Source organism: Chelonia mydas, chromosome 8 (genome assembly GCF_015237465.2).
Source record: "Chelonia mydas isolate rCheMyd1 chromosome 8, rCheMyd1.pri.v2, whole genome shotgun sequence".
NCBI lineage: Eukaryota > Metazoa > Chordata > Testudines > Cheloniidae > Chelonia > Chelonia mydas.
In genome coordinates, this window is record NC_057854.1 from 69,550,064 (window position 1) to 69,574,523 (window position 24,460).

The 24,460-nt window shown below is 38.8% G+C and overlaps 1 protein-coding gene across 2 annotated transcripts in view; it reads right to left on the reverse strand.

Annotated features, from left to right (window-relative positions):
• The window catches only part of LOC102948136 (putative ferric-chelate reductase 1), a 38,741-nt gene continuing 14,281 nt past the window's right edge, over positions 1-24,460 (reverse strand). Inside the window, exons 6-16 of one of the 2 annotated variants that reach the window (XM_007062605.4) lie at positions 23,107-23,292; positions 20,479-20,580; positions 18,811-18,952; positions 15,961-16,074; positions 12,060-12,172; positions 8,720-8,806; positions 7,268-7,365; positions 5,010-5,068; positions 2,446-2,583; positions 2,321-2,346; positions 1-1,296 (exon numbers count right to left, since the gene is read on the reverse strand). In XM_007062605.4, coding sequence (XP_007062667.3) covers positions 1,207-1,296; positions 2,321-2,346; positions 2,446-2,583; positions 5,010-5,068; positions 7,268-7,365; positions 8,720-8,806; positions 12,060-12,172; positions 15,961-16,074; positions 18,811-18,952; positions 20,479-20,580; positions 23,107-23,292 — 1,155 coding nt within the window. In that variant the 3' untranslated portion in view covers positions 1-1,206. Of the gene's footprint in view, positions 1,297-2,320; positions 2,347-2,439; positions 2,584-5,009; positions 5,072-7,267; positions 7,366-8,719; positions 8,807-12,059; positions 12,173-15,960; positions 16,075-18,810; positions 18,953-20,478; positions 20,581-23,106; positions 23,293-24,460 lie in introns of both variants that reach the window. The other variant, XM_037907568.2, reaches the window with a different exon arrangement.

A 24,460-nucleotide genomic window follows, 5' to 3' on the forward strand; every position in this document is an offset into this window, starting at 1 on the left:
CCTGTTTTGAGACCTGCTTTATTATTTGTCATATGTACATTGCATTATAAAAACTACAATCAAATATAATTAATAAAAAAGAAGCTTATATAGAGTACACCATGGGTTCTGGGACCTTTAAGATTTTCAAAACATAGCTGAATTTTAAAGTTTCATTGTGTTCCTATTTTCAGACTAAAAAAGAAAGTTATAGCATTTGAAAACAGGGAATTATATTAGAAATACCCATTCGATCTGAACAAGCATGAACATGGCCAGGCACTGACTGTAGATCGGATCCTGCACCATGTAGGTCAGAGGGAGTTTTTTGGTTGACATCAATGGGAACAGAAGCCTACAGTAGTCTGGGAATATGTCTGCACAGGAGCTGGAAGGTATAAATTCCAGGTCAAGGAGACATAGCTAAGCTAGCTCTGATTAAGCTAACATGCTAAAAAAAGAAGTATGGCCACTGTGGCACGAGAGCGGCATGGGCTAGCTGCCCTGAGTACGATCCTGTCAAAGACCATACGTATGTATTCGGTGTGGCTAGCTTGTCCTGCTGCTTGTGCTGCCATGATGACGCTTCTGTTTTTTTGAGTGCTAGCTCTATCAGAGACAGCATGGGTATATCTTCTTGAGCTGGAATTACACCTTCCAGCTCCTGTGTAGACATACTCTGTGGCCCTGACCTTGCACTGAGAACCTTGCAGATGGACCCCTGAGCCTGCACTGAGCCTCACTGAAATCCTGAAGTCAACAGGACTCCCGGTGAGCACAGAGATTTGCCTGTGCAGTTCTCTGTCTAAATTAGTCATATGAAAATCAGGTCCTCAACTTTCTTTTCTCTACACAAACAAATCCTCTTTTGTTAAAGATGGAAACCATCGACAAAGGTTAGAAAGGAGTGTAATATGAAACAACTGAACACCTAGCATTTATATGTTGCCTTTTTACCTTTCATATGTCAGAAATAATTATCTGCATCATACTATACCGTGTAGAACATCTCCAATAAGTAGCTGATGGAATCTCACTTATAAAAATTATTCTCAATTATTGTGTAGAAAATGATAATGTGTCAATTAGAAAACCTAAAATATTTATAAAACAAAATTAAAAACTTGCTAAAACATCTATTCAGTGTTCATTGTTTCTTTGTATTTACTCTAGAAGCATCTCAAGATAGGAATAATCTTCATTCCTCCAAGATAAATTCCGTCCATTTTAGGATTTTCCAATTCCAACAAGCAGTGCTATTAAAAATGCCAGGTTTCCACATGCATATATTAAAAATAGAACCATTTCATTTTTTATCTAGAAAGGATAAAGACATTAAAAAAGAGCAATTAAAAGAAAATATAAAATTAAATTCTATTTGTACATCAGTTTTAGTAACAGCCCAAGTACATACTAAGCAGCTGTATCAGTTTTCTATCTGTTGATAATTAAATAGAATTGATATAAGTGCAATACACACTTGGCAACACTAGAAGGAATTTAGAGAAGGAGTCACTCTGAAGAAGACTGGGAAAAGAGAAAAGAGCAGAAGCCGTGTGTCTAATTGAAAATGCTTGAGGGTTTTAAATACAGGTAATGAGACTGTAATTATCCAAATTAGAATTTGACCAGGGTACTGGGGTTAGGAACTCTACACTTGCAAAAAGTTTCAGGGGATGTTTTGGGATCACATCAGTTTGCTTTTCATCTGAAAGAGAGCACCTCCAGTAACAGTGTCCCCATCTCTCATCACTGTCACTTATTCAGTGCCACTTCACTGCCACCAATTGAAAACTCAACCCAAAGAGAAAAGTTAAGAGGTGAACTGACCACAGTCTAGAAGTACCTACATGGAAAAGATTTCCAATAGTAGAACGCTCTTTAGTCTAGCAGACAAAATATAACAAGATCCAGTGGTTGAAATGTAAAGCTAGACACATTAAGACTGAAAATAAGGTGTAAATTTGTAACAGTGATTGTACTTAACCAATGGAACAACTTACCAAGTGATGTGAAGGATTCTACATCACTTGAAGTCTTTAAATCAAGATTGAAGGTCTTTTGAAAATATGCACTAAGGGCCTGACGTAGGAGGCTAAACTAGATAATCGTAATTCAGGCCTTAAAAAAAAACAACAAATCTATGAATGCATCTTCCTGCATCACCCTGGGTTTTGTGTGGTGGTTTCCTATTTGAGTATTGACTCAGCTTTACTCCAGTTAACTCAAGAGATTTGAAAAAATCACATCCCATAGTGATGCAAAACATATTTTCAGAGGTATGAAAAATAAAACATTTTATACCTTATTAATGTTTTAAAATGTGTTATATCAACATTACCTTCCTATGTGGATCTTCATATTTCGCTGAAAAATATAACCAAGAAAATTATGAGTCTTCATTTTACTTCTTGCCTTTGCTAAAAAAAAAAACATTTCTTCATATGAACTGTGGCTGACCTTTACCTTTCTTTTTCAACCAAGCATTTGCATCAAGCATTATGTACACTAATGCCTCCCAACCTACAAATCCTCCCATTGTTTTGACCATCCATCGGCTGGGAGAGGGGTCAAGCATCTGCAGTCCGAGAAATATGACAGCAACTAAAGAACAACAACACAAAGCAACACACACTTGATATAAAACCATTGATCATTCTGGATTTCATTCACAATTTCAATAGACAGTTTCATTTTTTAAAGTGTGATTGTTTGATCTGCAAATACTATTCAGAAGCTCGGAAAGCAGCATTAATAATGGTGATGTAACCGACTAGTAGGTGTGTTTTACAGATCCTCTGTGCCCAATCTACAGAGGATATGAATCAGGTACAGCTCAAGCTGTAGAAACTCCTGCCCCCACCCCCCATTTAATTCCCTGTGTGTCAGTCAAGATGATATGCCGTGAAAGCAGATACTTAGCTCCTGACCTCAGTGCTTTGATCCTATGGAGATTGGTGAGGGCTTGGTAAGTGAATGCCACAAGTGGGGTCTCAGTGGCAGGGCACTGCACTTGGAAGAAAGAGAGAAGAGCTGATGGGAGTCTCTTCTTTATTCAGGAAAGCACTTAAGCGTTTGCTAATGACCATCCCTATTCAGGATTTGTACTTAACTTTAAATGCTTGATTGAACTTAACATGTGCTTAAACTTATGTTTGTGCTTAAGCACTTTCCTGAATCAGGGCCGGACAGCAAAGGGGTTGGGGATTCTGTTCTCTTCCTCGCCACCCTTCTTCCTTAATAGGGCAAGAGTAGCAGCACCAGCAGAGGGAGCAGCAGTACCTGGAATCCCCACCGGGGGACATCAGCAGTGGAGAGGACTCCTCTCAGACTGCATCTGCCAGGCCAACTTGGCACTTTTGGCTTGACAGTTTGGATATGGTGCCATCAGCATTGCTGATGTCAGCAGAAAACAAATGCCGAGTGGCTTGGGAATCAGAACCAGAGCGATGAGGAGAGGAACAAAAATGGAAACTGACCAAAAATAAATGCTGTCTCAGCAAGCCTGCACTCACCACCCTAGTCAATGTGATTGGATGCCTAAAGCACTTGAAGTTATGTTCAAGCCCCCTAAGTGCTCTGGGTGCAGCATGTGGAGCCAGGGCATGGGGAGAAGGATGGGTGCTTCCTGCCACAAAGGCCCCCCTGCCACACACAGATAATAATGACTCTTCTATTTCCAGTTCATGGCACTCCCTACCACTCCTGACTCCCAGTAATGGCCTTGTGAGGATGACGTGTACTGGTTATTGTTAGAAAAGTAACCACTTCCATATTTAAAAGTATCCATGTGCTCCAGTTTCATGTCAATGCAATATTTGGTAAAACATGAATTCAGTTAATGTTCTAAAAACATTTAAGGTGTTACAGTTTCTTTACTTTTGTTGTGTTTTTTGTGCTTAAAAATTCATGACTCAAGTTGAATCAGTCCGTTGTTACCTGTATGTTCAAAATATAATTAAGGCAAATAAAATAGAAAATGTTAAGAATTAACTTTAGATAACACAAGAACCCACATTAATTATAAGTCATAATTATCATCATCGTCATCATCATATTTTTCACTATTATTGCACTTTACATCGGAAGACCTTTCAATGCTAATTAAGTTTAAATACTTGTGAAGTAAGGGCTTGATACAGCACCCATTGTCTTTTAACTGACCTCAGTGGACTCTGAATCAGGCTCTTTGTAATATTTTAAGCAATTTGCAATGGGGCAACTGAGAACAGAGAAATTAAGACACTTGCTCAAGGTAACATAGCAAATTGGTGGGAGAGCTGGGAATACAACGCAGGAATCCCGACAAATGGACATTCCCCCCCGTGGAAAATGTCAATGTAAATGACAAAAATTGTTTTCGTTGAAATTTTCCACTAATAGTTTTGACCCACTGGTGAAAAACTGAAAACTGGCTGAAAACTACAATAGTTTAATTTGGAAAGGCACACCTCATTGAAGTTGTAGTTTAAGTTCTTCATGTCCCCATTCTCCTCTCCAGACAGGATTCTTTGGTCAGACTGCATCTCCCATGATGCACCAAAATCTCTCGTCTTGATGTATCAGTGGAGTCCCATGTCTGTTGTGTACCATGGGAGATATAGTCAAGTTTGGGAGCTTGGCTGAAAGAGGAAAATGGGGACATCAAGTAACTGAACTACAACTCTGATGAGAACTGCGGTAGCATTTCTCAATTGAATTATTTCATATTTTAGCCAAAACTGACAACTGAAAACTTTCAAAGTTTTTAAATGAAAAATTTTCAGTAGGAAGCAGATACTTTTCACAAAAAAGTAATTTAATCAAAAAACAATTTTTTGTCAAACACAGTTTTGATTAAATTTTTTCAGCCAGTCCTTATCCCAACTCCCAGATCTGCCTCCTCTGAAAAACTGATCAATAAGATGAATAATATTAAAAATGGAATTGTAAACTCAGTTTAATAGTTCTAGTCTGAATATATGGGCATGCCAAAGGGGACTCTGTAGTAGTTATAAGCACATTATTTAAATATTAAAACAACAACTCACCAGCCAGGACCTTTATGATGAAAGCATTTAGAGCATGAAACCAGTTAAAAATAAATCTCCTGCTGGTACAATATAAAAGAACAATATTTAACACATCATTTCTGTGACAGCAGTGTGATGTAGTAAAATTTTACTTCACAATGAAAAACACAGACAATGAATAATATGCCAGACAAGAGTTTTGAAAAACTGAAGAGATAACAAATCCCTCAGGGAAATACTGTAGGTTCTTAAGGGTGTTAGATATCTTTAGATCATTTTTCAACTGAACCCCAGGAAAGAAATGGCAGATGGCTCACATAGGAGGGATTTCCCTGTAGAGAACTGCAAAAGGCACTTCTCATTTAAAAAAAAAAATTGTTTTTGCAATCTGTTACTGAATGCTTGTTATGCTGTATACAAGAAGTAACCTTTTCAAGATCCTCTCACCTTCCACTTTTTGCAGTTTCCTCCTGCTGCCCTCCTCATCCTCCAGGATACACTCACGGTCTCTCTCTTTACCTCCCAAAGATTGCACACTTGCCTTTTACAATCTGATTCCAAATTAGAGTTCTTACTGCTAGGTACTGGTCGAGAATGACCAGGGTCTGATAAATCCATCACAACTTATTTGTTGTGACCCTTAAACTTCCCAAGACTCACTGTTCTCTCAAGTGGATGAAAAAAAATTAACACTCCCCAAATTTCAAGGGTATCTGAATATGGAGTTTTGGTTCTGACTCATCTGTAGTAGAAACATGTATTAGCAAGTGTGGACTGAAAGAGACCTAATGCAATGAAGTGAGATGTCAATTTTTTGTAAGTGAAAATACAAGACCTGATGAATCTGAGCTATCATTCCAACTTGTGGTTTGAAGTGAACGAGTCAATCAACACACTTGTCAAAATCTTTTATGGATAAGAAATAAGTTGTTGCAGATCCTAAAACTGAGAAGGCTCACAGAGCTCTTTGGTCTAAATGAAAACTAATATGACCTCATATCCAAAGGTAGGTACACCGATGACTACTTCAGCTACCACCCATTAGCATTGCTTAAAACAGTGACTTCAAAATCTTGGGTAAGCTGCTTTCCTAACATCTAGAAGCAATCATCAGTCATGCAATAACTTGTTAATTCTGCATGGGTTGGATTTGTCAGAAGGTGGCTATGGGCAGATCATGTGCACCACTTGTTCTAGGGAGAGGCCACTGTAGTAGCAATCTGAGTTTAGGGGTTATGTTGCCATAGCTCTTACCTGGTCATGTAGAAGGGTAAGGGAGAGTCAGACCCACTTTAATCCCCTGCTCATATTGAGACTCTGGCCACACTGGAAGGGGGTGGGGGGCAGGGAGGGCCTTCTGATATTGATCAGCAAGCTGGCATGGAGGAGCAGAAAGGTACACAGAATGGGACAAGCCGCACTCACCAGGCAGTGTGGCGGAGAAGAAGATCATCCTCAAATAGGGGGAAGTATCTTACTGCCACCACACAGACCATGGGTGGAGCAGAGGAGGATTTTTTTTAATTGGACTGATTTCCTTCCCCTTCTTTTTAATATAAAAAGAAGGCTGGTAAGACTTAGTGTTTGATTCTGCTGCTTGGCTTTTAGGGTTATTTTGTTTGTTTACCATGTACTAAGTCTAGCTTGCCCCCCTTGTTTGCTGGAGGACCTCCAGCTGTATATGAAAAGGGTTGGTTGTTGCATCTTTAACACAGTCTCTTTTTCTCCAGAATAGTGAATTAGTCGTTGAGTTCTATAGGTCTTCACAAAACCAAACAATAAGCGTTTTAAACAGTCTCAGTGAAAATCCCTTCCCCTTCCCTCATTGACTCTTGTGATAGCAGCATTTCACTCGTTCTCCATTCAGTCTTCCAGCATACACTGGATCTGAATTTCTAATAGCAAAAAGTAGCAGAAAACACCCACCAAACCCCAACCATACAAAACCCTTATGTAGGTCACCTTTAAAAGTGAGTGGAAGCCATAGGGACTACACGCCATAGTGACTACACTTATTTCTATTTTGTTGCAAAGAAGCCCTGCGTAAATCCTAGAAGTGAGCAGGTGGATTCAAAGGACTGTCTCCTCATGCTGTGGCACACTTCTTTGCTCCAACTAACTTCCAGCAAATCATCCCCTCATGATTTGGCTTCAAAAATCCTACATACAATATGTGCTCCAACGTGATAGACCTACAGAATAACAACCTTGTAAGTCTTTTTTATAATGACCCAGGTTTAAAAGTCCATTCTGTTGGACCACTTAGATGTACATACCTTTTACTTTGAGGAGAAGGCCGAAAAAAAGCTATCACTGGTTGAAAGAAAGAAAGAATCATGACAATGCATCCGATGACAGCATGGGCTTCTGCATCCTGTGGAAGAGAACAGCACATAGCATTGATATCTGGGATTTGGTTTCTTCATCGCTGCTTTTAAAGATGTTTCTTGACAGCTTAGGGCTGAATCATGCTCTCAGTTATACCAGAATAGACCTGGAATGACTCCACTGAAGTCAAAGAAGTCACTCCAGATTTATTCTGGTCCAATTGGAAGTAGAATCTGACCCTTAAATTTTACTATAAATCCATCAAAGGGCCAGCGTATAGTAATGAATCTTTAAATTTATTTTTCCTTGCAGAAATCTATAGTTTTAGCTCCACATTATGTAAAGTATTGAAATAAGTTCCACTCTCCCCCACAAAGATGGGGAAACAAAGCAGATTGATAATGTAAGTAAGAACAATAATAATCAGAATAACAATCAGAACGTCTTATCCTAAGCCTTTCCCTTCAAACTTTAGGTAATACTGATTATGCGGAGCAGCATTTTTTGTTAAAGAAAAACTGTGTTTTGACAGGAATAAGTAAAAATAGGGTCATGTGTTACGGTATGTTACGTGGCGAGATAAAAAAACATTACAGACAGGAAGTTAGGTAAGTAGCTATATGGCCCTGATCCCGTAAAGGGATCGGCATGTGCACACCCTTACTCCCACAGCAGTCCCATTGCCATCAGTGGCACTCTGCTCAGCAGTAAGGAGTGACGTAATCCCTTTGCAGGATCAGGACCTGTAATTGCAACATGAATTACACAACCTGGATTCCAGATCTGAAGCTTCCCAAGGTTGTGAGAAGTTCTGATTCAGAGTAATTACGTAGATAGCCCCATCACAGATGTGACATTTGGACACAAACTTTCCGAGAGTTTCAGGGATTCAGAGGGTTTGGCTCTAGGCCTCTGATTCAGGCTGATCTCTGACAAGAATAAGGTAAGCAGCTTTCCAGGATAGGGAAAGATGGCATGTATATAGCTGAGATGTGAAACAAACAAGGAGAGATAAGAGGTGAAATATTGAAGACAGAACAGGTAGAGAAATTACTTCATCAGCTACTCAGTACATCATAATGGCAAGAAATAAATAAAGGGGATCACAGAATCATAGGGTTAGAAGGTACTACGAGGGTCATCTGTCTAACCTCCTGCCAAAATGCAGGATGTATTGTGTCTAGAATATGAATGACATGAGAGATTATATTGCATATGAACAATTTTCTTAAACTAGCAAAAGGGCATAACAATCTAACAGCAGTGGGTTATACACTGGAAGGTCTTTAGTGAAACACTCAGTTCTGTATTTACATTTGAAGGCACCAAAACGAGAAGGAAACGTTTTCTATAATGTGTGAACCAAGAAAGTTGGTGGGGAGAAACTGGGTAAAACTTACACTAGTCCATCCCATTACTGCTACAAAGGCCAGTACGAAAGCAGTTATTGTTTCTGCGACGGTTATCACCATCAGAGACAAATGAATCTAAGTAAAAACAAATTACAGGTTATTAAACTCATCCACAGTATATATTAATGTGTTTGTTGTCTTGTTGCAATAGTACAAGTTGAAGAATTATTATGTTAGTATACAACTGAAAAAGTGCACAGTTTGTTAGATATTGGAAATTTGTAAGATCTTAATATGTATGGTTAGAGACAAAGTTGGTAAAGGTTCACTTAAAGTGATGAAAAATATTATTCTATTTTTGCCTTTGATTATCCATTGATTCATTCAGCTTCACATATATGTGTGTTTTATCTGAACATAGAATCTCTTTCATTTTTTAAGGGCACCACTAGAAGACAGGGTATTGGTTAGTGTTTGACAAGTAGCTATTTTATAAACAGTTTGCAAAATGTCTATCTACAGGTCAATGAATTAACTCTTTATTACCAACATTTGAATTTCTAGAAAACTCTACCATACAGCAGTTCACATGATTAAGTAACAGAAATGGAATTCTTGCATTCACCCGCCTATCCCAAAATAGCTGTAACTAAAATACTTCTTATCAAACCAAGGGCTTACATTTAGTTAATTAATAATTTCAGAAATCTACATAAAGCAACAGGAGAGAATTTTGCCTCTGAGGAGGAAGTAAAGATACCAAAAATGGTCAGCTCACTTTCCATTACGAGCAAAGGGGAAAGGAGAAAATAAAATGCTATGCCGTGGAGTATGTTACATTCAAAACTAAGGTCAACATTTTCCCATCAATGGGAGTTGTGGAAGATCAATTCTGAAGCTCTGAAAATTGGGTCAGTAATTACCCGGTAGATCCATAGCTGGTGTAAATTGTCGCAGCTCGTTTGATTTCACTGGAGCTCTGATAATTTTCACCAGCTGAAGAACTGCCCCAAGATGTCTAACTTTAGGTACCAAGGGCCCCACGGATTGTACACCCTCATGCTGAAGTCACTGGGACCATCTGGGTTGGAGCTTTCCCGGGTGAGTAAGGGTTGTACCATCTAGGCCCTAATTAGAACATTTTGCTTTAAGTGAGCTCTGTGAAACTGAAAACTGTAGTGTGAGAAACCAAACAGCCTAGTCCACCCGGTGAGATCCCCAGCTGCAGGGGGACAGGGAGGAATGGGGTACAGTTCAGCTGCTATGGTACTCTTTGTAAATTTTATATATTCTCTGTCTCCATCTGCTGATAGCACTATGTAACAACAACATCCTTGGTTAGCATATCAGGTTCTGAGGCAATTCAGCCTACTCAGCAAAAAACATAGCTAATGATGCTTCTATACAATGTTCAAATTATCATCTTCATCTCCCTGTTACACCATGTCATACATATATACCCCAAGCGATGCACTGGGCACCTTTATGTTTCAAGATGTGTATGGTTTTCTAACCAGAGAAACACTTTTTGACTGCTATGTCAATTGCATGAAAATAAGCATATTTCTGTCCGCACCATTTTCCAAAAAAGGGAAAAATCTGGCTCCAATACACAGTAATATCACATAGAATGGGAGTGTCAAATTCATTATACAAAGAAGGCTGAATTATGTTTCACTGTGCTCCACAGCAAGAGCCTACAAATTTAGGGTGATATATTGGCCTTGATTCATGGCAGATCTCCCACTGATGACAACTGACCACTTGGGTGTGCAATCGCTAAATTTCTACGACAATCATGGTAACTACATGTGCAAATTAGGCATGAGATGGCATGGCTACATTTGAAAAATATGGGCTTAAGTGCCATTGTTAAGCTTCAGAAACAACATAAGTTAAATAAATAGGGCAGTTCATGCCTGTCTTAGCTGCCATTTCTGGCTGACTAGAACAGCACTACATTGTTCTGCATTGGGAAGACTATCTTCTCAACCACATGGACTTGGGCTGGGAGTTCCATAGACTCCTTTGAAAAATCCCAGGTTATGAACTTATTTTTTTAATGAAAGCTTCCATTCTCAAGAATCTGAATCTACCATGAACATCAAATAAATACATTCAGTGGTCAAGCGTCTGACCAACACCCCTGGTATTAAGAGATCCTCCAGGATAACAGCTTCTTGCGAATCATGTCAAGTAAGTGCATCACTCTGAACACTCCAGGCAGCACAGTCCTTGTGTACTAATTTTACTACACAGAGGTCTATTGCACCGCGGAGGATACTTTCAATGAGACTTCCCATAGAACTGCATGACAATCTTTTGATAGCAATACCCTCCATTGAACAGTTGTGAATAGCCATAACTTAGACACATGAAATACAAAAGAACTTATAACAATTCAGCTAATAGCTGTGGTCAAACCACCAAATTAAGACAATAAATTCAGAGCTTGTTCTTAACTTCCATGTTTGTGATGAGGCATTACGAGTCATGTGGTGTCTAAGATGACCCTTTTAAATTTATCAATAGTGTGGAAATTCAAACAAAGTTTTTGTTAACAATGATTATTTTACAACTTCTTAGATCCAAGTTTGACACAACTGCAGGAAAGGGAGTCAAAGGTGGTTCTAAGCTACCCTGTTATACCTTCTCTGACCCTGAGAGCATATGGGTGCAAAAAAGGTTCCCCAGCAAAAAAAATTAGAGCAGCCACAGAGCTGCTAGAGTGCACTGTCATCCAGCTCTACCCCCTCACACTATTGACATGCCTTTTCCTTACCCTGGAATAAACCCTACAAAAAAGAGGAGAGCAAGAGGTGTAAACTGGCATTCTTTACATCATGCAAGAACTTTCCTGTGTTGGCCTTTTATTTCCTAAAGCGTGTTGATCTCATTTTCTCCTTCTTGTTGTTAACCAAAATAATGTCATGCATATGATTGTGATGTTCTGTAGTATTCAACATTGTTTAAATAGTCTCTTCAAACATTAGAGCTGGTCAAACTGTTCATAATGAATAATATTTGCTACACATTTAGTCTCTTTGTAGGGTAGTGAATCTTCTACTTTGTTTTGAGTGCTACCAACCCTGATTTTTGTTAATATAGTAATTTTTCATAACCAGTTACTGGATATAAAAGTTCCAGATGTTTTTTCTAATAAATGGGATGACCTATGCATTTTGTGAGTGTGTGTGTACACATACTTCCCTTTGATCAGTTATTGTTTAGAAAAGGTTTCTCCATTTTCACTGCAAAATCATAGAAGAAATAGAGAAAACAATCTTATCAGAGTTTTTCTTTTCACTTGTTTGCCCACTGTATCATTTCATTTTGCCAGTGATGCTGTTATAGTCATTGATAGTTTTTGTTCCATTTATTTACATACCTGAAACCAAATATCTTTGCCAAGGAGACTTTTTCTGATGGCATTCTTCAAATACCTAGCAAATATCATTCCTATACTTCCTGTAGTCATCCAGGCAATCAGCATCAGGGCCCCTTATGAAAAACCAAGACAATGAATAGAGGATATGTTCAAATTCTGAACAGTAATTCCAATCCACTCCTAATTAAAAACAATCAAAATCACACCTTCATGCAGTACTAAGCAAGCAGAAAACAAAGGCAAGTGTTAGCACTATAATGCTGCACTTCAAGCCTGATCCTACAAGGTGCTGAGCACTCTGGCCACAATCCAGCAAAACACTCAAGAATGTGCTTAACTAGAAGCATGTAGATAATTCCATTGACTTCAGTGAGACTGACCAAGTGTTTAAAGTACTTTGTTGGATAGAGGCCAGGCTAATCAGGTCTTTCCAAGATTGATCCCTAAAGGATTCTTTCTTTTAGTGTAATTAAGCTAATATGCTAACATTCTCTCTCTCTCCCTCTCTTTCTTTCAAACTAAATAATAAACACTTGTTTTTAATTGCTAAGAGGGAAGTCCCACATTTCTGTTTCTTCAAGCAATAACATAACAGTATTATTAAGGCTGTTAGAGAGAGGTGTGTAACAGAACAAACTTTATGTTAAATGTTAATAATATTCCTTTAACACTGAAACTCTCATACTAGGGATTGCCTACACAAACAATTAGACTGCAGAAAGCTGTGGTTTGACTCTAGCCCTCACTAACCTGCTACAGTGTAACTTTGTGTACCCTGGGGATGGATGTTAAAAATTCGTTAGAGCACTTTGATCTAGTATTCTTTGAAACAGGACTAAATCAAAGCGCATAGGCAGACTGTTAGTTCACATCAGCAGCATGCATACAAACAGTTACACTGCAGCAGGCTAGTGCAGCCAGTGTCTCACCCCAGCTTGGAGTAAATGAAATGTTTGCGTAGACAAGCCCTAGGTCAGAGGCAGATAAAAATGAGGCTTTACAAATTGTCAAAAACTCTAGTTCCTTCAGGCTGCATTTGTAGCCAAATGGCTTATTTTGCTAAGGTGGAAACACAGTTCGTCTCTAGAAGTCAGGGACTGGTATAAAACTTATCAGAAATTGCAGCCCTTGAAAAACTCATACAAATAATGGCAAGAACTCAAAAAGTTGCAGGATTGATGCACTTTCTTTTAGTTACAGACTTTGCTATGCAATTGTATTTTATATACAAGTCTTCACTCCTGGGGGAATTCTGCGCCACTGTGCAGAATTTTGCAGAAATTAACGTGCATGCAGAATTTCCTTTCCCCCACAGAAATGGGCTGCAGTGCTGCTGGCTGCCACTAGGGGCCACTGGATCCAGCAGAGCCCAGTTCACACATAGAAGACACTGCTGGGGGGAAGGAGAGGGAGCTAGAGCAGTGGTTCCCAAACTTTAACAACCTGTGAATCCCTTTCACGAAAATATCAAGTCTCGTGAACCCCCTCCTAAAAATGAATATTTCCTGGGATTTTCTCCTTTACCTGAGTATAAATTATAAAAGCAATGATCTTGGAAATATAAAATTTGTTTTTATGACATGCTTATGACACACTATTTATTATTAATGATTTATCATTACAGTATTTTTATTACATTATGAAAATGGCAACACTCTTCCAAGATCTTAAGTTTGTAGCTTGTATCACTTTGAATAAGCCTGTTATAAGACAAGGCTTCTATGTTTTATCAAGGAGTATCAGATTTGAAACAGCATGAAGGTATTTAAGAAGCCAACTCAAAGTGTTCCTCCTACATAAGCATTCAGGTCTTGAGCAGTCCAGGCAAACAACGCACATTACAACAAAGCTTAAACTTGTTCTTCATAATAATTTTAAAAACAAAACTAGCTGCCTATTTAATTTTAAAAACAGCAAAAAATATCTACCTCCCTTTCCATTTCTTATGAAGAGTCTTGTGTGCCTGTATTGTTACAGACATACTTGTTGACAGGTATTTTGAAATAAATTACCAAGATAAATATTATGTAACATTATTTTGACAAATAAAATTTGAAGAATTTTTAATTTTTTGGCACAGACGCCCCCAGGAGTAACAAGTGTAGTTGATAAATGAGTCACCTACTGGGTCATTATACATTTCTTCTGTCTCTCTCTCTCCCTGAGCCCTGGTCTACACAATGGGAGGATCGACCTAAGTTACGCAACTTCAGCTACGTGAATAACGTAGCTGAAGTCGACGTACTTAGATCGACTTACCATGGTGTCTTCATCGCAGTGAGTTGACTGCTGCCGCTCCCCCGTCGACTCTGCCTGTGCCTCTCGCGGCGGTGGAGTACAGGAGTTGACGGGAGAGCGCTTGGGGATCGATTTATCGCGTCCAGACTAGCTGCGATAAATCGACCCCTGCTGGATCGATCGCTGCCCGCCAATCCAGTGGGTAGTGTAGACATACCCTGAGTCTCTGTAGGGAGATCCCTCTCCTCTCCCTGGTACTCTCTTCTTTTCTAAGCCTCTCTCTTTATAGCCATCTTCTTTCCTACACTAGACACACACAGCAGTGATTTTTACCTGACAATGTCACAAAATGTGTGTCTTTGTTACTCTGTAAAAATGAAGAAAGATTTAATAACAAAACTCTAGGTGATTAATATGACCAGGTAAATTATCATGCAAGAACCATATAAATTTTCCTGAGTTTTAATCCAGCTGTACAGTTAATGTCTAGAACTGTGCCATTCCTAGGAAACAGTTAGGTATCCTTTGTTGTAAATCTGTTATTGTCATATTTTGTAATTGAAGATATTCTGAAGATTGAAGATATTCTGTACAGAGAAATCCCAGTTGTCAAGATCAAAGCTCTCTGTGGAGCATAAACCAGAGAAAGCAAATGTTCAAATATATGGATTTTAGATATTCCAAAATCTATTTCTATTCTGTATCTTTTAGTTGAAGATTAATCTTTTTTAGCCTTAATGATTGCACTTGATCTTCCTTGAAACATACTGGAAGTGTATTATATACACCCTTTAAAAACTACTGTGCTCTATATTACAAAATACTTCTCCTGGAAGTAAAACTATCATGCTATTTTTGAAAGATCACACAAGAAAGATCAGATTATGAATGAGATTTGGAAAATTAAAGGTAATCTGTTGTGTGGTGGAAAAATCAATTTTCAAATTTTCTAGATCACTGTAAAATAACTCATAACTGATACAGAGGATTATCAACTGTATAATATGCATTTTCATCTAAGTTTTCTGTATTAGTTCCTGCTCAAATTTATTTTGTTATTATTTAGCCTTTTTTATTGTGTCAGCTGCAGAAGATAATTACTTCACATAATATAGAAACAGACCTTCAATAAAGCCATGCTAATTTACACCTGCTGAGGATCTGGTTCACTACGTGTGTGTGTGCAGTGTATATCCACCCCCTCCCAGACATGTGGAGATAAATACCCATGTGATAAATTAGAGAATCATATGCTCAGTTGCAGAACAATATAATAAATAAATGCATGGCTTCCTCTCCTACCCTCTTCCGCCCAACTCAGTAATCCATCTACTCTAGAACTTATTCAAGTAGTCCAATCCACTGAGCAACTTTAAAAAATGGCAGCTGTTTGATGTCCTCCTTTTCTCAAATGTGGAATTCTCCCCACTCCATCCCTCTAAAATGGGTAAAATTCAGTCCAGCACCAGTGACCGATTTTCTATACATAAAAAAAAGACTTTAAAGTCCAATATGATTTGAATCTGCAAGACTAGAAATAGGAGCCTTATTTCATAGGAAAGGATGTGAGTGTGAGCATATCTATAAAAACATACACTTTCCCCCTTACAAGGAAGGGATGGATAGTTGATTCATCCAGTTACTTTCTTTAAAATATTCTTACCGTGAGCCTTAATAATAGAAGGTGTAGAACTGGTGCCACCTACTGCTTCATAGCTTGAAATGTTCACTTTCTGAGGAGTGATAAAAGGTGTCCTAAGATGCTTCCGTATCTGTCCTGCAAACATTAAGCAACCATTATTCAAGCTATTGGGCTCTTTAAAACAAATGAAGAAATAAAAAGGTTATTCACTGGCCAAGAGTAAGCAGTAAGTATTGAATTTGCCTGAATACATGCTGGCACTTCCTAGGAACCAAGAATGTGTGTCACAACAGCAGCTTAATATTTTTATTTTGGCATGTCTCCTCCAACAAATCCCTCAGGATGAGGCTTTTTGTTTCAGGTTTAGATTTTTTTTTGAATGTTTGTCCACAGAATGCTAGGAGAGCCAGAAATCAGTTTCATGTCTACGGGTTCACCTCAGATTTGCTACTTCCAAATAATAAATATTATTCATACACTTATCATCATCTCTGGCATTTGCAGAACATGTAGCCCATGCTATCAGAATTGTTAACCATTTTATCATTTGTTCTTTGCATATAGAACGCTTAGACCAACATTTACAAACTTGGATGCTTAAAGTTAGGCTTCTAAATCCATATTTATGGAATTAAACAAATAGCTTAATTTTCAGAGGTGATGAACCCCTGAAAATACCATTGTAGACTAGGGCACTGGCCACACTGCAGGATCAGACCCTAAATTCATATTCAAACTAAAGTACTTTGGACTGGATTTAAAGTTGATTTAGGGTGGCCAAATAAATGTCTGTAGTGATCTTTTGGAGTCACAGTTTCTTCCGCAAATGCAATGTCATTTGTTCTAATTTGTCACTGTTTCTTGGCATTTAACTACAAAATGACTTTTTATTTTAATACAAAAATGAGAGATTTAATAGAACTACAGGAAGGCAAAAAGATCCATGTTGGCTGATTCACCTGCAGAATTGGAATCTTAGGGTGTGTCTATGTGGTGAGGTAATGTGCACTACAGGGGTGTGATTACTGAAGCACACTAATGTGTTGGGCATTAATTTGTCCATGTAGTCCCTGCTATTGTGCACTGAATGTTCCCTAGGGCACTTCGATGTAGTAGTGTTTCAAACAGCACTATGTTAAAGTGCATGAGGAAACTTTTAGTGCACACCAGCAGGGTCTACACAGACAAGTGAGTGTGCAACACGTTAGTATGCTTTAGAAATCACATCCCCTGAAGTGCACATCAATGCAGCAAATAGATAAGTGCACAGTGGCAAAGCTTATACAGACTGCAACAAACCTTTCCCCAATCCTCAGCACAAATATTTTAATAGGCTGCGTTAGTCATGATGGCAACAGAATGAGCCAAATCCTGAACCATGCCAGTATTTAGCACAGCTCAGGAAGGTGGGCACAAAATCAGTGCCTTAAAGCCTCCTTTACACCCCCTATTTCTGTCCTGTCCTAGTGCCATTGTCCCCTCAACATGGCAGCTTCTGAGCCCTTTTTAAGCTACACCTACCTGTGCATGGTCTAAAAGGGACGTTCTAATAGCTGGGATAATAGAAGTGCAGGGCTCCTTTCCCCAGCCATGACCCCTACATGCCAAGGGTTAAAGAGGAAGGGAGCATAGATTCACTATGGGAGCTCTAACCCACCCATGGATTTTCCTGTACCCAAGAGGATTGCTGAGTGGAGCCAGCTAAGCCAGCCTTCCAATTGCTTTGCATTGCCTGAGTGGCACAAAGTCGCTGGAGTGTAGGAAAGGGTTGGGCCAATATTTCTTTATATGTTTGTACATATTTTAACCCAGTAGCATGACTCAGTATGTACGCCCCTGGAATGGGACTCAAGAGTCCTGGGTTCGATTCTAGCTGTGCCACTGATTTCCTGTGTGACCTTGGAAAAAGAATGAGGAGTATTTGTGGAACCTTAGAGACTAAAAAATTTATTTGAGCATAAGCTTTCGTGGGCTAAAACCCACTTCATCGGATGCATGCAATGGGTTTTAGCCCACAAAAGCTTATGCTCAAATAAATTTGTTAGTCTCTAAGGTGCCACAAGTACTCCTCGTTCTTTTCGCTGATACAGACTAAAAAGGCTACCACTCTGAAACCTGTGTGACCTTGGGTAAGCCACCAAATTCTACTTCCTCTCCCACCCTTTGTCTTGTTTATTTAGACCATGGGTAGGCAACCTATGGCACGCGTACCAAAGGTGGCATGTGAGCTGATTTTCAGTGGCACTCACACTGCCCGGGTCCTGGCCACCGGTCCGGGGGGCTCTGCATTTTAATTTAATTTTAAATGAAGCTTCTTAAACATTTTAAAAACCTTATTTACTTTACATACAACAATAGTTTAGTTATATATTATAGACTTATAGAAAGAGACCTTCTAAAAACGTTAAAATGTATTACTGGCAGGCGAAACCTTAAATTAGAGTGAATAAATGAAGACTCGGCACACCATTTCTGAAAGGTTGCTGACCCCTGATTTAGACCATAAGCTCTTTGATGCAGAGACTGTCTATACAATGCCTATTGTCATGGGGCAATGATCTCAGAGGGAGCCTCTTTGTGCTGCTCTTTTACAAGCAATAATAAAAAAACACAAATACACTGAGAATATATTTCTTTCCCATAGCGTAAGCTTCACAGGTATCAAGCTACTGCCATCACGTCAGCATGTTATCTTCTCAGACCATAAAAGATCTGTTATCCTGCTCACATTTCAAACCTCTCATTCTCTGTGCCTCCTCTCCTCCACAAAATATATATGTGTATGCGTATGTATGTATGTATGTATATATGTGCACACCTCCGCAATTGTTACTCTTCCATTTGGACCTTGCATGATACAGTAACACTCACCAGCTGATGATGGTCCCTGGGCCAGAAATATGAAGTACAGATTGCTGGCAGCTTTTGACTGAGTCGATATGGGATTTCTTGTAATGAAAGAGCAGTTGATGATTCCATTGTTAAAGGAAGTCATTATGCTCTGAACATCACCCTAAAACCAGAATATCTGTAATTATCATTACATAGAACATTCATCATACAGCAATAAACAAATGATAGAATTTGTAAATTGTTCAGCAGAAATAGCATTACAAAATTATGGGCTATTAGTAAAGAGTCATTTATGGATTTGCACCACGTTACAACTTTAAGTAAACAGTGATTCAGCAATGCCGGGTTTTTAGTTTTTCTTTACTAGTGCTCAATAAGGGCCTGATTCTGAAAACATGCACCTGAGAAATTTTAGTCAAAGGGAGAAATCCCATTCTCTTCATTGGAAATACCCATGTGAATATGGGATTCCTCACGTGAGCAGGTATTCACATGCATAAATGTGTGCAGGGTTAGACCGAAAACTATATGATCATTTAGTTAAAATCTGTCATTTCTTTAACTTGACACAAATAAAATATGTATATTGCTCTTCCCCAGTGTGTTACCTATGACATCAGAGCTTAGGGCAATGGTGGGCAACCTGTGGTCCGCACGTGGCCCATCAGGGTAATCCACTGTGGGCAGCAAGACACTTTGTTTACATTGACCGTCCGCAGGCATGGCCGCCTGCAGCTCCCAGTGGCCGTGGTTCCCCAGTCCCGGCCAATGGGAGCTGTGGGAAGTGACGCAGGCCGCAGGGACGTCCTGGCCACTGCTTCCCGCAGCTCCCATTGGTTGGGACTGGCGAACTGTGGCCAATGGGAGCTGTGGGCGGCTATGCCTGCGGACAGTCAATGTAAACAAACCGTCTCATGGCCTGCTAGTGGATTACCCTGATGGGCCACATGCAGCCTGCGGGCTGCCCACCACTGGCTTAGGGTCTCATTCCCCGGGACACTCATATCAATGTAAATTAGGAGTAACTAGAATGAAATCAGTGGGGTCAACTAGGGTATAGGTAATAGTAGATATTCATAACTGATATACAAAAGCAGGAAATCTCTGATGTAGCATATTCCAGAAGATCTATTGATTATTCCTTTGCTAATAATTTTTTTTCTGGTATAAGTACTTAAAAAATAAAACCAACATTTATATTCTTGTCTTAATTTTTTTTAAACTGTATTTTTTCCCATACTGCTGCAGGAGGCATAAACAACATGGTTCTGTTTACGAGGCTTACATTTTTGATTGGTTAAATGTTCAGCAGTATATTACTTAAGTTTTACTGCATAAATCAGTGGCTGATCCACTTTTTTCGCCTCTCCTGTCTATCTTGGTCTCTGTCTAGCTATTAGTCTTTGCTAATACCAAATCAGAGCAGAGCCAGGAGAAAAGCTAATGTGAATGAAAATATGTAGATGGTCCAAATCAATTTTAAGGGATAAACTCTGTTCAGAGCAAAATTATATTGCTAGCTTTCAATACTATAGTTCACAGTTTGGTGACCTTATCATCCTGTCTGGAATTCAGTACTGATACTGTAGCTCAGCAACAACTCTGGAATAAAACGCATGCAACAGTAAAAAATATGAAACAGCGTTATTCTACACATACATACAACATAATCTGGAATTAAATTACCAGAGACAAAATGTTGGGAATAGTTCGTCCAGTTGAAAAGGCACGTTGAACTTCTATTTGTCCTGTTGCATTCTTACCACAGATATAAATGTCGTCATTCCCCTGGAAAAGCAGAGTTTTGCCCAGGTCAGTGGTGACTGAGTAAAGCTGCATGCAGATCTTACACAGGGAAATCTCACACAAACTTTGATGGGAGTTTCAGGTGCACCAAGACTACAGAACTGAGCACCATAATAATAATAAAATCAAAACCCTACTGATATTTGAGGGTATCTCTACATTAGAGACAACTGGCATAATGTCCAGTCACTTTGCACCTTAAATATAATCTTCCATTCAGTTTCTTGCAAAGGAGCAATAGCTAGAGCATGTGTATTACATGTGCCACTCTCATCACACCAGCCTTTTTTCCACTCTGGCTCTAAAGAAGCCACTGCAACAATGATCTTCTTTTACAAATAACTTTTCATCCCAATCTAAGGCACCTGTGCTTTAAAAGATCACTGTAACTAAAGTCAGTCAGTGTACCTGGAGGATCTACATCATCAGCTTTTCATTTGGGGGAAAAAATGCCTAAAAGATGTTTTTAGATTTTTTTCCACCACTTTTCACATGTCTGTGTTAAAAATGCAATGTAAAGGCCAGATTTTAAACCATGAGAGCATAAAGTTAGGTTCCTAAATCCATATGTTGGTACTTATATAAATGACCAAGCACACAATGAATTCAATGGGAGACAGCTCAGAATTTCTGAAAATTTGTCTACTCAGAACATGATTTAGCAAAACACTTGAGCATGTTAACTTATGTGCTTTGCTAAATTGGAGTCTTATTTAGGAGCATAACTTTAGATTCCTATTTTTGAAAATCTTGTCCTGCAGCGATTTGAGTTGCAGATGTCCATAACACTATACTTTAACAAAAAAAGAAAAAAAAGATTATTGGGATGTATTACTTAAAGGATGTCGTGCCATATCAGCACACAACAAGCACAGTGGCAATCAAGTTCCCTAATAGTCAGATACCAGTTACGTATAAAGGTCAAATTCTGTATTGACTCAGGCTGATACCCCATTCAAATTGACTTCAGAGTGTAAGTGCTGAATCGGGTGACAGAAATATAACTATGGAGCTGAAAAAATATCAAGAAAAATGAAATCTCATAAACAATGCCAATTAACTGGAATTTGTCTCTGCGGTGCACAGAACTGTAATGTTATAACAGTGTTTGCTATTCAGGTAATGTGCTATGGTGCTTCATGATTTCTTAGAATTTTGAAATATTATAGATAATTTCCTAACTCAAAAAAAAGTGATGCATCCAACATGGGGGAATTCTATACTAGACCTTACAATGACACAAAGAGGAACTGATCACAGAATTAAAAATTAATGGTAGCATCGGTACAAGTGATCATAAGTTGATTACATTAATAATATGCAAAAAGAATAAAGTACAGACCAATAATATATATACTTGGTACTTTAAAAAGGCCAATTTCACAAAGTTGAAAGCAATTATGGGCCAAATCAGCTAGGAGGAAGAATGTTAACAGAAAAAGGTAAATGATAATTGGAAATTGTCTTGTTTAGAGGTGAAGTGAAGTCAGCTATAAGATCTATAACAAATGGAAGAAAGGGGAATTAGATAGTAATGAATATAAATCAGAAGCAAGGAATTATACAACACTGAAAAGGGAAAAAGGGACACAGAAATAGGTAGCCAGTAGAATGAAGGATAATAAGGTGTTTTTGTTCCTAATTCACTTACGAAAGAACCCTAACAATGATATTTGCCCATTGCTAGATGGAAATGGTAGAGTTATCATTAATAATGCAGAAAAGGCAGAAGTGTTCAATAAACATTTCTGTTCTGTATTTGGGGAAAGAATAGATCATGCAGTTATATTACATGATGATGATAACAATAACTCTTTCCATTCCATTGGAGGATGCTAAACAGCAGCTACTAAAGTTAAACATTTTAAAATCAGCATGCCCAGATAACTCACACCCAAGAGTTTTAAAAAAGTTGGATGAGAACCTTGCTGGACCATTAATGTTGATTTTCAGTAAGTCTTGGATCACTGGGAAGTTCCAGAAGACTGGAAGAAATCTGGTGTTGTGCCAATATTTAAAAAGGGTAAATAGTATAACCGCAGTAATTATAGGTCTATCAGTCTGACACAATCCAATGGCTGGAAGTTGAAGCTAGACAAATTGAGACTGGAAATAAAGTGTAAATTTTAGGTTAACTAACCACTGGAACAATTTACCAAGTGTCATGGTGGATCCTTCATCATTCTTTTAAATCAAGATGTGATCATTCTTTTAAATCAAGATCGTTTTTTCTAAACGATATGCTCTAGGAATTAATTTAAGGAAGTTCTATGGCCTGTGTTATACAGGAGGTCAGAAGAGATGATCAGATAGGTCCATTCTGTCCTTGGAATCTGTGAATAATCAACACTCTTACTAGGTTTGCTAAAAATAATGGAACTGTCCTACTCAACAGGTCTCCCCTGTCTCTCTACTGTAATCACTGAACAGTTCATTGTCAAGTTTCCGCAGTTTGCAAAACAGAACTTTGTTCTTGTTCCAATAGCGTATTCAGTGATAGTATCTTACCATTTGTGTATCATCAGAAAACCCAATGGCTATATATCCATCAGAAAAGCCGCTCATTTTAAATTTAAAAGCATCACCACCTAATGACTCAGAAGACATGAAATAACAGTTTGGATCATCCAGACTACACCCAGTGGGACTGCTGAAACAGAACTTCTGTGTGCCACAGCCTTCACGTCCAGAGGTCTGTAATTTACAACAGCATGAAAAACTATTAGATTGTAAGTTAAATTTACCAATATTAATTAGGCAATATTATCTAAATGAAGCTACGGTCTCCTATTTACCAAAACAAAACCTCACTTTCAACTCTTCACCTGTTAGGAGAAATAAAATAGGTGGATCTATATGTAGAACTGTTGCCACCTTAAAGAACATTTGATACCACCATATCTCCCTATGCTTAGAATAGGGAGTAACTGTGTATCTCAGATATTTTGTTGTTGTAACTCTGAGGAGATGCTGGCTTTTGGATGGCCAGCAACTCTGCAGCTGTTTGGAACATTTTCCTCTTTTTTATCCTCTTCTTCTTCCGTGCCACTTCTTTACTGAGGGTTGGTGTGACCATACCTATTGGACAAGCTTTCCAGGTTGGCTGTTCAAGCCTGACATGCTTGGTTTGAAACTGGAGTTTCCCTGCTCCTAGGTGAGCTGCCTACCGAACTCCACTTGCCCCAGCAAGACTTGTTTTTAGGCAGTCTTTATTTGCCTTGATGTCTTCATCATAGGGCCTCTGTGGCATTTTATAGAGGTAGCCACGGCACCAGCTACCCCACCACACCCTGTTCAGAGATGCTGCCAGTTGGTCTGCCACTGCTTATTGGATATTTGCAGCTGTCCTGCATCTACAGGATGTTCCCTTAACTGCTACCTGGGGACATGCCTGATGGGAGATGATTGCTCCTTCACAGGTTCCTACATTCTATCCGTAACCCAACAGCACCTCCATGCCCAATGCCTGCAGGATGGAAGGGATTCCTGAAATAGAAGGCAGAGCCTACAGACTGGCTGTTAAGCCAAGCTCCATCCTCTGGAACCCATCTACCCTCTGTCCTAGTAGAAGGGGATGGTTCTAGTCCTCCTTTAAAGGAGGAAGGCTAATGGATCCAGGAGAGATGGTTCTCCCCTCCCTATACTTTTTAAAATAAGAAATAAAAATTAAAACATAAAAAGTTGTTCAATGGTAATGTGAATATTCATGTTAGTTCTATTTGTCTGCTCTTTGGGGCCTAGCAGCAGCATTGTCAACCCCAAATGTCCAAAAGCCATGAGTCAGGCTCACCAAAAATCATGAGATTGGCTTTAAAATCAGGAGATCACATAAACAATGATAGATTCTGAGTTCTTTATTTTC